Here is a 15841-nt window from a genome sequence, read left to right as displayed (position 1 = left end):
AAATAAATTAGAGTCCAGCCTGAGCTACACAGCCAGACCTTCAAGAAAAGCAAAAGCAAATGAAATGAATAAAATGGATGCTTTTCATTTTTGAGTTCAAGCATCTGTCAAATGCAGAATGAAGTTTCTGGCATGCTGGGCCGAGAGATCGATGGCTTCTGCTGTAAGTTGCTCCTGGCCTAAAAGGACAGACAGATGATATGTGAGGGGGAAAAATGAGAGTGCACTGTGGGCAGTGTGTAATACGGACATTTTTACTACTACATATTGTCTGAGACAAAGAGGTTCATGATGGAGCCTTGGGGGCTATATTTTCATGAAAGGACATTAAAAGGAGTCCAGAAAGACTCATACATCAAGAAAAGGAAAAAGAGGGAAAATCAAGACAAGGAAACCCTTTGCATGCCAATGTTATGATGTAGATCTCAAAGTCCTTAAAGATAATATGCTAAATGCATGGGCTGTGGCTCTAATAGGAAGTGGCAGTCTTGGCTGGGCAGAGCCTAGAAAGAGGACATTATTAGGTCATTAGTAATATGGCTTGAAGGAGAATCTGGGACTTTAGTCTCCCCTGTCTTTCTCTTGGCTTCCATGCCCCATAAGCTGAGAAGACCTTCTCCTTCATGCACCATAGCAACGATAAACTGAGTGTCAGTCAGTTAAAATCCCCAAAGTCATGATCCAAAAGTAACTTTTCGTTTAATATATTGATTGCCTCACATATTTTGTCATAGCAATAGATAGCTATCTAACACAGCAAATTACCTACATATTACAGCACTCACAAACTATATAGCTAAGTAGTAATATTCCTAATTTACACTTGAGGAAATGGCGGCTCTGAGGATTTCTGAGCAACCATATGGAAGCCAACGAGTAAATATGGATTCTCACCCAGAATTGAAAGTTTAAGCCTGAAAATGGAATGTATGTAAAGACATGGGGTTCATGTAAGGCAGAGTTAGGAGCCTTCTGAAATACAGACTGTTACTTTTCCTACTAGATTTGGATGCTGTGTGATACTCTCTAGTGTCAGTTCAACCGGTTTTAGAATCACCTAGGATATTGAGGCACACCTTTGATCCGTCAGTAACTATTTTCCAGATGGAATTAACTGAGAAAGAATAACCCACTTAGAATATGAGCAACATCACCACAGGGACTTCGACTTAAAAAAGGAGAATGATCTCTATACCATGGTCAGCCAAGAGAGGTAAAAAGTCATGCCATTTGTTCCTGCCATTACAAATTCAATGAGACCCTCCAACCACGATGAACTATACCTTCAAAATGTGCATCACAAAAAAAAAAAAATCTTGTTAGTGATCTGGTCATAGCTATTAAAGTTAAAAGTAACTGATATGTCCATTGACAACCAAAGATCAAAATTATTTGTGACATAACATTTGTTTATAAAATGATATGAAACCAAAATAAAGTGGAATATGATCAAGATCAGAGAAAGGCAATATTAATTCTAAATAGTCACTATTGGACATAACATCTCTGCACACCTTGGCCCTAAGTTCAGGTTGCCTGACTTTAGAATAGGAGATGTTTTATTTCTACCTGTGGGGACACATTCTTGTGGATCAATCAAGATTAAATAAGGCAGCTCAGCCTGGAAAAGGATATCAAGGGATGGGAGGTGCCAAGGACAGCTTGGGGATGCACCTCCCTGGATGCTGTCTAATCCACCCAACATGGGGACACACTGTTCCACAAACAGAATGGCAATTAATAGGGAAAAAAAATCTGCTCTCACACCACTGCCAAGCACATGTCAGGCTCTCAGCTGCTGGTGTGCTTCCTTGGGGAAGAGCAATAATTCCCCATTCTTCCCTTTGGTCCACATCCTGATATTTGCTCATGGAGAAAAAGGAAAGGGTTATAGAAAAAACATAGCAGCAGTGCTCAGTGCCAAGGGTCCAAGGATTACCCAAGACAGAGGGCTTTGAGTCACTTGGCGGCCATTCCATTTAAACCTGTGAGCTCTATGGACAAATGGTAAGGGCTGGCAGAAAATGTGTCATTAGTCAATGTGCCCAAGAGTAGCCCAGACTTGTTTAAGCCATTAAAAACTATTTCGTCTTTGGAAGTTACCAGCATATGTATTTCTCTTACTCAGAATATTTCAAACTATTCCCAAAAACTGGAGGTATAATTCAAAGGTAGAACAATTACCCACCATATCTAAGTTCCCTAGGTCCAAGAGAGGAAGAAAGGAGTGACAGAAGGATGGAGTGGAAAGGAATAAAAGAAGAAGAGAGAGAAAAGAGGTTAGGAAGTGCAAAGGGGGGAGGGAGGGAGGGAGGGAGGGAAGGAGGGAGGGAGGGAGGGAAGGAGGGAGGTCAAGAAGAAAAAGAAAACTTGGCTTGCCTCTATCCATGACTTATTCAAATTCATCAAAGCAAAGTGTTCAGAGGCAGAAGCCTCCTGACCAGTCCACCTGGTCCCACATTTCAACTCTATCATTTCTGGGTAGCTTCCTATGTGCCAATGCTCTTACCTTTTAAGGAAGGTCCAGAACCTTGACAATATACTTAAGTCTAGCTCCATTTATGTACAAATACTTTACTCTTCACCATATACAGTCACACAAAGATTTACTTTTGCATATGAATCCATGAAAGTCTGTTCCTATGAATGCTATTCATGCTCTCTGATTTAATGCCTGGTCCCCAGGGTCAAGACTCCTATCACAGAAACTAGCTTCAAGTATTAAAGCCTTAGGAGTTCATCTTTCTGGATTTCATAATGCCACCGGCAAACATCACAATGAATGCTGCATAAGTAACCCTTAACTCCCCCTCCCTCCCCACCTCTGCCAACATCAGCCATGCATGACAGCCCCAGCTGGGAAGACACCTTGGAAATCAAGATTGGATTCTGGAATCAGTAACACCCAGTTTCTTTCCAATCATTTGGCCACATCCGTGGATGCTAGTTCATCATATTAACCCCTCTCATGCCAGATGCCTCAGGCGAGCTTTGGCAGAGCACCACAACCCAGCACTCTACTTCTGCCGTAATGGGGTTGAGTACTCTGTTCATGGAAGCTGGCCAGCAGATTTAGAAACCATGTTGCTCTTGGCATCCATTCCAGGACTCTGTGTGGAGCTACGTGCTGAGATACAACAGCACGGGCAGTTTTTCAATACCAGAGTTCACCACCCTCCACCTCACTGTGTTAAGTCACAACAAGATTCCCAAGCTAGGTACAGACAAGAGAAAAAGTCACTCAAATGAACAGCCCCTTAGATCATCCACTAAGGAAGAGAATTGCCCTTTGCCTCATACCAAACTTCCTGTTTAAACTGTGCTCATCATACAAGTCCATCTGAGCAACCAGTAGTTTTCAGCATTGTTGTTTGGTTCCAATAGATCCCAACACAGTCTTCAGTCCATAATAACCCAAAATGGCACAGGCAGGGGTCTCTACCAGAGTTACCAAGGTCCAATGACAAGAGGCTTTCTCAGAGAGAAGATGGAGGTGAAACTGTCTTTTGATCAAAAGGTGGAAATCATGGAACTCTTGGGACTGAAAAAGCAACACCTTACCCTTCATTCCAAATTTGGACCGGCGACCATATTTGTTGATCATGATAAAGAGAACCACCAGAAGGACGCAGGCAAAGGCAGCAAGTCCAACTGCTATGGACACCTATTAGAAGCCAAACACAGACAGTCAAGAGCAGTCACAGGAGGCCCCAAGACACTCAAAACTAATGCAGGTACCCAAATGAGAACAAACCTGTTTCAGCAGAATAGGATCCCCTTAAAAATCTGCTATTGAGGTGTGTAAAGTCAGAAGCCTACATGTGGCATCCCACATGCACCCCAGGACAGCTATATACATCACAATGTCACAATGTCAAAATATCAGGTATCCCTGAAGTAAAGTCTTTAGAAGTCATTTTATGAGACCCTAAGAAAACTTTAAAATGTTTGTTTAACAAAATATAAATTAATCTGCTACATTAGGGAACATTGCCTAATTCAATATTCTGAGTCCTTCCTACCTTGAGGCCATTCTAGAATCACAATATTGGGGGAAATTTCTTTCTAGTGTTTCAATGAGCAAGAAAATTCTTCATCTTCCCATTGAAATCTTTACATAGGATTTCTACTCAGAGAAGTTCAGGAGTTCTGGACTCAAGAGACGCCTTTCTACTTCTCCCCAGGGAAACCTCAGACTCTGAGCCAGTCACGGGAAAAACCTATATAAGGACAGTATCTGAGTAGCTCAGGTTTTTGTAGATTTGCCAGTTAACAGGCCTTGCAAGCCAGCCCAGCCAGACTCCTCAGGGACTGGGAATTTCAAACTGTTCTCTTCCTAGCAGGTTCTTCAAAGGCTTCTTCAAACAATGAAGCACTCCCATCAAACAAGGACAGTTTAAACCACTGTGAAGGAAATCAATCCTCATTGCATATTTTTTCTACCATTGGTTTCAAGTGAGAGACTATGTGGACAAGTTAGCACCTCAAACGAAGTCTGAAAATGACTCTACCCTTAAGTGTGTCCCTTTTAACCAGGTAGTAACTCACCCCAAAAGTGTCTTCCTCTGGTTTGTGGGTCACAGTGATAGGTGGTGTAGGGCTAGCATCAGACTCTGAAAAGAAATACAAAGGAGAGGACAACAGTTAGCTGACTGGCCCCAAATAAGTGCCTGCCTGGTCCTTGGTAAACAGGTCTCTAGGTCCACCCTCCTGGCTGAGCAGACATTCCCAAGGACTGAGTTCCAGTGTAGCTACCCGCTTCATGCATGCTACAGAACTACAAAAAGAATCCCAAAGGATGGCAGACTCTGTCCCACCTCCTACCCCCAGCCCAGAGAGCACACCACAATATAAAGTCCAGGACAGGAGTGATGAACATGGCTTGGAATCCTGGCCAGGAGAAGAATTAAGAAGATTTTAACAGTGGCAGCTGCCCTGCCGTCATTGACTTCGTTACCTGCTGACTAGGGCGTGCCTTTCCTTCTCCCTTCCTGTCCCTCTTCCCCTGTTTTCCTCTCACTTCTCGGTGAATCCCAGGCTCACCATCTTAATGAACAGCCCTCTAGACATTCCCCTAAGACTGGTTTCAGAACACAATGGCAATTGGAATTAAATGCCAGTCAATGGGCCAGGAAATAGCACCAAGTGTCATTTCTACCTCCAATCACTTCCTTGCAAGAAATAATCTGAGTTCTCTAAAGAGACATCTGAGAGATTATAGGATCTTTTTAATGACCAAGAACAAGTTAAGGAGTCTAGGATGGCATTTCCACATTTCCAAATGGCCAGAGTATTCTTACGTAGGGTTGTTCTACTATCCTTGCCCTGAAATTGGGCAGAAATGGTAGTGATTGCTGCTGATTCCATCATGGGAAAGTAATCAAAAAACCAAACTAAATGCCAACTACTTCAAGGATTGCCCAGCCTACCCTCAACACTGTTCTACACTGAGTTTCAATGATACTGCTCAAGGACATGTGAGCCCATGAAAAAAACCACAGTTTTTACCCAAGGTAGGTTCTGGCCAAATGTTTGATCCCTTAAGGCAGAAGAGAAATGCTGGCAAGTTTACAGGCTCCATATTTTCTCTATAAGAACACCTGAGAGGATCAATGGAAATCTCAAAACCCATTATTATTCACCTCTTGCAGCCTTTAGGATGTCTTAGTATATTATCTCGCTACCTGAATGAGGACCACAATATGGTCATACCTCAGAAAGCTCTCTGAGAAAATCAAAGTAAGGATACAACAGTTCAGTTGCATTTAACCTCAGTACAGAATGAGGGGGTTGGTAGTGCTGTAGGAGAACTGTGGTACAGGGCACCTGGCCAAGACAAGTGGACCTCGGTCTTCCTCCTTTTCCTAATGTACTAAGACACCCTCACCTGCTAAGGGGGTAGGAACAATGACTAGGCAATCAGCATTTAACAATCACCAAACTATCAGGACAAAGAGTTTCAATGCCAAAATGGAGCCAACTTACCAAAGTCAAAGAAATCTGTGCTCTCTGGGAAAAAAAAATAACAAAATGTCAATTAGCAACGGTAATAATAAAAATATAATGGGTCATATAGGACAGCATCGTACTGGCTGTAACCTCTCCCATTTACCATGAGTCCCCATTCTCACAGCAAGAAATCCTTCCCAAGTCACCCTACCTATCATGAAGATGACAGCACTACCTCTTCATGGGGGCACTCCTACAAAATGGAGACTTTGACATTTGTAGATATAGCTCCTGGTCTCAAAGAAGGAGTCCAGTTGGGAGGTAACAACCAAGCTAGTTTCATTGTGAGGCAGAGAACTGAAGTCCTATCTACATCCCTGACCACAGCCTTTGGGTACCAGGACACCGAAGATGAGACTTCAGAGCAGGCCCAACTATGACCCTAAAATGAATTTTCTTCCTCCAGTATGTTTAGGTCCAATGGGGGTCTCAAAACCCATCCTTATTCACTCTTGCAGCCTTTAGGATGTCTTAATATATTATCTCTCTACATAGATGAGGACCACAATATGGTCATACCTCAGAAAACTCTCTGAGCAAATCAGAGTAATGATAGAGTTCAGTTGCATTTAACCTCAGTACAGAATGCTAACAGCTCATTGAGAAGTTTGGGAGACCCCTTTTTAATCATCCATGTGGACAATGTTTTATCTGAACTTTGGCCTGTAGAAATGACTCTCCCAATAATAAAAACTAATCCTCAGTTGGACATTGATTAGGAGCCAGGGAATGCTCTTGGCGCTTCAAATGCTATGTCATCCAAGCCTTGCAACCTCCTAGAGCATGTATAGCAGAGTTCTAGAGATTAAGTAATTGAATGCTGTTCATCTAGAAAGAAATTAGAGTTGATCCAAATCTAAAGCTGGCCTCTTAACCACTCTACTAGCACTGCTCAAACTTGAGCAAATAATGAAAGGAATCATCAGAAGATGACTGGTATCATCCTCCACTGAAAGGAAGGGAAGTTTCCTAGAGAAATGGACTGTTTCAGATATAAGACAGGAAAAATAAAAAGTGTGCTCGTGTGTTCAGGATAGCAAGAAAGCGCTTAAAGATGCATGGTCCCAAGAAGAGAAAGCAGGCATCGATGCTCAGGTAAGATGTCAGACAACCCAAACGAACACTAATAAAAGCCACAGTTTGTTACAGAACTGCAGATTGTGCTGCCTCAAGATAAAGATGCACTGTAACCTCGGTACTTCAGAAAGTCACTCTATTTGGAGACGAGGTACATTCGTGAAAATGCAGTCATGAAGTCCTGATAAGAAGGCATTAGGACATAGATGTGCTCAGCGGAAGGGAAGGGCAAGCAAAGACACAGAATTAAAAGAATCTACAAGCCAAGGAGAGAAGCCTTGGGATAAACCAAGCCTGAAAACACTTGGTCTCAGATTCCACCCTCCAGAATTGAGATAGAGTGCATTTCTGCTCTCTAAGCCACCCAGTCTATACTGCTTTACTCTGACAAACCTAGAAAGCAAATACATGAATTAAAGGGACACCGACAAATCCTTCATATAAGCAAAAGTCTAACTGAACAAATGAGTGGGAGTTCTTCTTACAGTGGAATTTCAGCTAACAAAGAACTGAAGCAGAAACCACTGTCATTTGGGAAATACTATATAGATAATTGTGTAGGCAAAAATCATCAATAAATGTTAAAATCGCTGTATGGAAAAGATGGTGAGAATCAAGCTATTTGTATCTTTTCACAGCCTTATTCTGATTAGCTAAGGGTGGGAAAAAGTCACTTTGCAGTGAAAGAATCTGACAAACAGCATCTGACCGAGGGATAAAGCTGACCTCATCACTGATAAGCCATGGCAACCTCCTGCATTCTTCAACAGGATGGGCCAAAAGGGTGGAGAAACATTTCCATGACGCTCTTGCCAAAAATATAAAAGAATTAAAAAGTATAAAAAGCCTAAGGACCTATCCCAGGTTCAAAAGGACTGAGACTACCATACAGAAAATAAATTTGATGTCTGTCTAATCCTGGGTGGGATCCTATAGAACCCGGGACACTGTTGGGGCCACTGATCACATGTCAGCAGTCTATACGTTATATAACCATGTTAAATGGATATCTCTGTCCTGGTTTTGAGTGCCATATTGTGGCTGAGTGAGATACCAACACATGGGATAGTCCAAATGGAGGGTAGAAGAAAGTTCTAGGTGTTTTGTGACTTTTACCCCTTTTAAGGCCCAATTTATTTCAAAATGAAGTGAAATCAAATCAGGAGTAGTGGTCCTCATCCCAGAATTTCTGATTCATGAGGTCTGCCTACATTTTAATAGAGTCTATGCGTTGCTGAAGATCGAATCCAGGGCCTCACACTATTAACCAAGTCTTCTACCATCAGAACCATACCCCAAGGCTCTGATAAATTCTAAACAAACCCTCTACCACTGAGCCATACCTCCAGCCCCTCACTGGTACATTCTGAACAAGTCCACCACTGAGTCACTCCCCCAGCCTGGAGAATTTGTCTCTCTAAATTCTCAGGTGATAAGGATGCTGCTAATCCCTCTGGGAGGCAATTGCACCACAATGCCAAGCCCTGGTCATGAGCCTGCCAGACCCTGAAACATAAGGACAAATCATTCACCGGCTGCTTGTCAGCTGCTTCACTCATTCATTCACTCGGCAGACCCTTGGCTAAGCCTTGAAGAAACTGTAGCCACTGAGCTATTCATCACAGACTAGCTGGCTTTCTTCTATTTGCAGAAAGTGGGGTGCCTTCTGTGGAGTCTATCAGTAAATATGCATGGCAGTAACTGCTGTCTGGTTGGCTGGTTTGTTGTTGTTGTTGTTGTTGTTGCCTGTTCTGTATAACTGTGGGGAAGATCTGGTCAAGGAAATAATGAAGGAGATGGGGACTTTAGCCTGAGCTTTGAAGCATGAAAAGAGACAAGAGCTGGATTAATCAACAGTATCCATTTCTTCTTTTATTTCTCTGCAGGCTCCCATTTATTGGAGAATATTTTTCCTGCAGTCAAATATTTTGGCCACATGTTTGAATCCTGTAATCAAAAATTATTCTATGACTTTCGAGCATGAATCGGCAAGTCCTTCACTAGAGCCAGATAGCATTTATACTGCAAGAAGCATGTGTGTGTGTGTGTGCGCGCGCGCGCGTGTGTGCCTGCCTGTTTGTGTGTGTGTGTCTGCTTGCCTGCCTGCCTGTTTATCTGTGTGTGTATGTGTGTGTGTGTGTGTGTGTGTGTGTGAGAGAGAGAGAGAGAGAGAGAGAGAGAGAGAGAGAGAGAGAGCATTATATGTGCACAGCCTTGAACAGGAAGTTCTTAGAATCAGTCTGTCTTGTCCCTGCCTTCCCAGTGCTGGGGTTACAGGCATGCACAACTATGCCTGGCTTTTTCAAAATAGCTTCTAGGGATTCAAATATACATCCTCATGCTTGAAGAGCAGTAATTCTCAACTTGTGGGTCATGACCCCTTTGGGGGAATCAAATGACTCTTTCATGGGGGTCACTCAAAACCATCAGAAAACACAGAGATCTATATTATTGTTTGTAACTGATGCAGAATTACAGTTATGAAGTTGCAATGAAATAATTTTATAGTTATGAGTCACCACAACATGAAGAACTGTATTAAAGGTCACACATTAAGAAGGTTGAGAACTCCTGTTGTAGGGAAAGGGCTTGCACCTGTGGAGTAATTTCTCTACTCTTCATCATGACTTTTAAAAAAACAAGATTTACTTTTATTAGGAGTATTTGTGTGTATGTTGGTGGCACAGAGTCCATTAAAGGTCATCGGATCCCACCCAGGTACTTTCGAGATGTATAGTGTAAGTACTAGGAACTAGAGTCAGGTCCTCTGGAAAGCAGAAAGAGTCTTTAATCACTGAGTCATTTCTCTGCCACCCCCGAAACAACTTTCTGAAGGAGAAGCAAGTTAAGTAGTGTGTCTAAGGTGACAACTCTGACAGGGAGTTACATGTACACCTGAACTCTGGTGCTGAACCCCAGTCACTACCCTAACCTGCTCTGGGACTGTCTGCTTGAATTTCCCACCTGGACTGAGAATGACTACTGTTCTGGAACTCCTGAATTCTCCTCACCTCTGCACCCTAGAGACCACAACACAAGCCAACAACAATGAGGACTTTTCTTTGTTCAAGTGCACTGCTGAGCATTTGGCAGACTGAACTTCATTTACTCTGCAATGCAACCTACACAGGAGCCACTGCAATCACGCCCATTCACAGGTAAAGAAACAGGTGTGGGGCACTGCCCATGTGTTCAGCACCATCCTAGCTTCCTGGGCCACCTGTCCTGAGAATCACAGATGGCATGTGACCTGTATCTTCCCAACCTCCAAATTCTGGCTCTTAACAATAGCACTTGGCTGCTGGGGAATGAGAGAAAGAGACACACATGATAAATATCATATTTTAATACACTCAGGCCAGTGAAGGATCCCAAGAGTGCCTTCACAAGGTTGAGCTTACAGGGTTGTAGGTTATCCCTGCCTGCTCCTCCAGATGATTTACTCTTCTGAACATTGAGATATCTTGTCACATGACATGGCTGACCCATCTTTCCTGTCACAGCCTTTGAATCATCCATCTATTCCTTTCACACAAAGGTTCATAACACAAGTGAACTATCACACAAAGAGGACCACCCTTTTATCCAGCTCTCAGGGATTCCATATCCCACTCCTTCCCTCCTCCTGGGGCTGTGTTGTCACCAATTGTTAATGGCAGCTGATTGCAAAAGAGGGATTATCAAAGCCATCGGGGAACTAAAAAATCATCTCTTCAGAACTCACACCCAGAACCGAACCTCTGCTTCAAAAAAACTAAGGAAACTTGAGGATTTGAATTTTAAGTTGTTTGACTCAGTCCCAGGTGACACTGACTCTGCTTGTCTAGAAACCTTGAAAACCAAACCATCTACAACCAACTATGAATATATGTGTGTGTACAGAGCCTGGGTCTACATGGCTGGAGGATACTGAGACACTGTTCTCTCCTGGAAGGGGAGAGGGTAAACCAAGGGCTATATCCTTCCCATCCCCCATTGCCCTTGCTGCCCAGGAACTTTCAGAGCACTCTCTGGAGGAAGGAGCTCTGAGCATCTCACCTCCCTCTGTAATGTTCCAGGGTGCTCTCCATGTCCTAAGAGCTTCCCTTTGGAAACAGAAATTCTAATTCGATCTATAATTATTATCTCCATATTCAAAAGCCACTAATGTCACAGTGCAAGCCAGGATGCATCTTCTATCCAAAAGAGATCCCACTGTGGTCCATGATGGAAAATGTGTTGAGGTTTCTTTGAGTATACTTTGGTGATGTTGGGGCGAGGGGGAAGGTCAGAATATAGAAATTGCTAGAGTCTCAATTATGAGCACATTCTAGACCTTTTCTGGTGTGGCTGTGTCATCCCTTGGACATCAGTTACAAGCCTTTAGAACAACCTGCAGCCCCACTTCTCCCTCCAGTGTCACTTGTGGGGCCCTAGCTCTCCTTCCCTTACACTGAGATAAATAAGCTTTCCAGAGCCAACACTCCGTGGTTATTTGTAGCTGTGACCTCACGTCCCTCCAAACAGATGTAGCATGGTGCCAGCTTTTGATGCCTCCCTATTTTGGAACTGTGTGATAGCAGTCCATACACTTCCTCTATCCCGTTAGAACCTCTGGCTTCTGAGGATTGAAGATCAGGAAGTCTCGTAGTCTGCCCTCAGCACAAATCACAGAAGTCACCAAAAAAACACAGCCACGAGGGCAGAAACTTATCAGCTGCATAACCCATCATGAAACATTGCGGCAGCCTCTCTCTTTAAGCCCATTTGGACTTTTCTTCTTCTCCAACTTCAGGAGGGTATTTGGACAGAATGAAAGAGGCAGAATCACATCCCCAAGTTCAGAGTTCTTCCATTACTATAACTATTGGCTCCAGTCAGTGTGACACTTGTACTGTCAGAAGCTGATAGCATCATCTACTTCTCCATTAAGTTACCATGGAACAAAAGCATAAAAGAGCCCAGCCCCAGAGCCAGGTCCAAGGCAAGCCTTGCAGCTGAGGTTAAGACATCAATCCATTAAATATGAGGTTGACTGTGATCAAAGCTGAAGTTCGCAGCAATGGAGAGCAACTGAACCATCGTCACAAACCAAGCCTGCCTCTTAACTCATTCAAAAGCCATAAAACTCTTAGTGGAGCAATGCACTTGTACTTGTGTCCATTTCACAGTTGAGGAAACTGAGGCTTCATAAAAGTATACTCTCAAGCCCCGAATAGCATCCTCAGGTAAGTAAAACACTGGGTCAAGATTCTCTACCGTATCATTCATCTCTAAAGTCCCAGATTTCTCTGCTACAATGCAGAACATCTTTATATGCACAATAGGTCTTTCTGGAGGATCCTGGTGTTTGCTGTGGTAGCCATGGAAAATGGAGGTTTTATCCTAGTTTGCACAAAATGCAGATGGTGACTCTCCCTGGCCCAGTGTGAGCTCAGTTATTCAGGTCACTAAGCATCAGCACTGTTCATTCTTTCAAACCACCACCCCCATCCCCCAGCTTCCAGAAGAGATGTATACATGCCTCACCTGGAAAAGGCTCCTTAAGGAAGTGGCCATTGATGGTCTGGTTGGCTGTACCCAGGGCATTCTTAGCAATGAGGGTGTAGTTGCCGTTGTTGTAGTGGGTGGGCTTGTTGAAGAGCAGGCAGCCCTCCGAGACCTCACCCTCCTGGTAGTAGTCCATGTGAATGATCTTGGACTCCCTCAGTGGCTGTCCATTGTACAGCCAGTGCAGCGTGGGTGTCGGGTTGCCACGCACCACAAACTCAATGCAATGTTCCAGGCGTACCTCAGGCTCCACCAGGCTCACCACACGTGGAGGGTCTGTGGGGAAAAGCAAGCTGATATCGAGGACACAGAGTCTCCTATGTATTGAAGAACCTTCTAGGAAGTAGGATGGGGATCCCACTTCTCACCCTGCTCTGAAAAACTTGAGGGAAGTGGGAGTTCCCACCACCAGCCAACAGAAGGGAAAAACGTGTGCCTTTATCTAAGCATCTTGGATCTATCTTAGCTGGAGCTCCCCTCAAGATATGGAGACCTTTCATGGATGCCAAAAGGTAAAATGGGCCAATCTAGGAGATCTTTGAATATGAAACTGAACTAGAGAGGTAAACCTTCCACCGAGGGAAGGAAATTTTCTTAGCTGTATTTTTGAGGTTTGCCTTATGACAACCTTTCTGCCCTTCTTGAAAGACCAGGGTTGGGGCTCTAGATGAGCCCTAGCTATAGATCTGCCCCATCCCAGCCTCCGTCTGGTACCTCTCTGTCCACCATGATGGCGTGCACTTACAGTAGACAGTGAGAGCAACGCTGGCATTGCTCATGCCCACCACGTTCTCCGCAATACACGTCAGGGTGAAGCCGTTGTCCTCGCTCGTCACGTTCACCAGGGTCAGGTTGATGGCATGAACATTGGTCCAGTTCAGATTGGTCTGAAAACCCCAATGAGAAGACAATAACCAACCATTTACACAAGGACGGCTTCCTTTTCTAACCCCTAACGCTTCCAGGAAGAAGTAAAAGCTGAATGAAGTCTCATTACTGAAAACACACAAATCATGTTCCAGATCCTTTGGAATTCAGGTGATCCTCATATTAATACTGGGTAGTAAGTGGTAAAACTGGGTGGCTTTTGTAAAACAGGAAACCAATGCACCACAACAGAAGGTTGAGCACCACAACAAAGATCAAAATGACAAGATACTCACATCTCTATAGAATCTGAGTCTATACATTTCTTCCCAGAGGAACAGGGTCATGATTTCCCCCTTCTTCCTTATAATTAAGGGATACTCATTCCTTAACTCTTGGTGGGCCTGGTTATAGGACACCTACCTGGTGCGTGTTGATGGACTGAAGTCCCGTGACAATCCAGTCCACGTCAGGCAAAGGAGAGCCAGAGCCATTGCAAGTGATGACGGCATTGTCTCCTTCTCGGACAGTCAGGTTGACGTGACTTACACTGATCTCAGGGAGATCTGGGATGAGAGAGGAGAGAAGGAGATGGAATGCCAGGTGAGTGTACACAGAGGAGCTCTGCCTCCAGGCAGACAGTGGCGCTTCCTGCCTTGCCCAATGACAATGCTGGCATAGCTAACACAACTTCCCTGAGCTCAGTGAGACCCTCGTGGTGGTCAGTATCAATTTGACAAGCTCAAAAATCACCTAGAGACACCTCTAAGCACACCTGAGAGAATAGATTGACCAACGTGGGCAGACACCATTCTGTGGGCTAGGGCCTGACTAAACAAAAACAAAAATGGAGAAGCTGAGGTGAGCACCAATGTTCATCCCTTGCTCTGATCCCGACTCTGAATACAAAGTAGCCAACTGCCTCAAACTGCCCTCCTGCAGCTACGCCTTCCTCATCATAATGGGCCCCACTCTCAAAATGTGAGCCAAAATAAATTCTTCTGTCTTTTAATCACTCTTGTCAGATCAATGTGAAAAGTACTAACTATAACCTCACCCCCAGATGACTGACAGCTCCCACCTCAAAGATCTCGGAACTAAGAACAGAAGTGCATCCAGCTTATGCTCCTAGCAGGGTCTGGGTGATGCTCCTGTTCATGGAATGCCATTCTAGCAACCACACCTGTAGCTTCAACCAACTTGGGGTACTGTCTTACAAACAGGTGTGTGTATGTGTGTGTCCAGATCCCATAGGAACTATGGGTTCCATTGTCTAGTCTGGTTGGGCATAGAAGCGATGTTCTAGCAAACACCTCATAAGCTCCCAATATAGTAAGTCTAGAGGCTGCACATTAAAACATGCTTCTTCAAGTTTGATTGACAGGTGACTCAGAGAGAAAGGGATCAGCTAAGAAGGGCACATGGATTCCTCTCTGCCTTTCTTTCTAGGACTAACCTTCCCGCAGCTGGCTCAAGACAGACAGGACCAGGAAGGGCAAATCTTGGTCTCATCTGTACCCACTGCAGAGGTCAAGGCTGGAGACAGCTGGCAAAGAGACCCTGGCAGGCCAGCCCGCAGCACAAGCCCTTCTCTAGGGCGTGTGGGATGCCGGCCAGACCAGGCAGTACTGAAGCTCACTCACCACACTGGCTGATGTTCATGCGGAAGAGGGGGAGTTGGGAGCCATCAGCACTGATGCAGTAAAGGCTCTGGCTGTCCAGCCGCGCCTCCCCCTGTTCCTGCCACAGCTGCATCCAGCGGATGTCACAGCTGCAGTTGAAGAAGTTCTGTTCCAGTCTCCTGTGGGCAAGAAGAGAGGGGAAGGAATCCCTGAACAGTGGATGGCCCAGCTCCCTCCCAGGGCTGAGGCCAGTGAGCCCCGTGCTGCTCCTCCATGAAATAAGCCAGACTCAGATAAAACGTCATCATGTTTCCTCTCATTCGGGAATCCTAGATTTCATATAGATGCATAAAACGAGGAGAGAGAGAGACAGAGAGACAGACACAGAGACACAGACACACACACAGAGAAAGATAGGGTTGAAGACAGAGAGACAGGGACAGATATAGAGACAGTCATGAAACCAGAAAGAAAGGTGAAGGAAGAAATGGAAATAGGAAAGCAACTCCAGAATATCCCAAGACAATCTGGGAATGAATATGATCAAACACATGTTACACTTGAAATAGGTTATCTTAATGGAACCCTTCAATGCGTGTCACAAATATACACCAGTAAAAAATTAAAATTAAAAAGTAATAAGGGAAGGAGCCTGGGGAGGCAGCTCAGCTGGTTAAGTGTTGGCCACTCAAGCATGAGGTTGGGAGTTTGCATCCCCAGACTATAAAATGCTGTAA

General features: G+C 44.3%; 1 protein-coding gene across 5 annotated transcripts in view; it reads right to left on the bottom strand.

The window, feature by feature from the left end:
- The window catches only part of Ntrk3 (neurotrophic receptor tyrosine kinase 3), a 375670-nt gene that overhangs the window by 241433 nt on the left and 118396 nt on the right, over window positions 1-15841 (bottom strand). For 4 of the 5 annotated variants that reach the window (XM_052160417.1, XM_052160425.1, XM_052160432.1 and 1 more), the window contains exons 5-11: window positions 15126-15283; window positions 13906-14048; window positions 13361-13502; window positions 12595-12891; window positions 5986-6009; window positions 4549-4613; window positions 3562-3664 (exon numbers count right to left, since the gene is read on the bottom strand). In XM_052160417.1, the coding sequence (XP_052016377.1) occupies window positions 3562-3664; window positions 4549-4613; window positions 5986-6009; window positions 12595-12891; window positions 13361-13502; window positions 13906-14048; window positions 15126-15283 (932 nt within the window). The remainder of the gene's footprint in view (window positions 1-3561; window positions 3665-4548; window positions 4614-5985; window positions 6010-12594; window positions 12892-13360; window positions 13503-13905; window positions 14049-15125; window positions 15284-15841) is intronic. The other variant, XM_052160440.1, reaches the window with a different exon arrangement.

This window comes from Apodemus sylvaticus, chromosome 1 (genome assembly GCF_947179515.1).
Source record: "Apodemus sylvaticus chromosome 1, mApoSyl1.1, whole genome shotgun sequence".
Taxonomy (NCBI): Eukaryota; Metazoa; Chordata; class Mammalia; order Rodentia; family Muridae; genus Apodemus; species Apodemus sylvaticus.
This window is presented reverse-complemented; position numbering and strand designations above follow the sequence as displayed.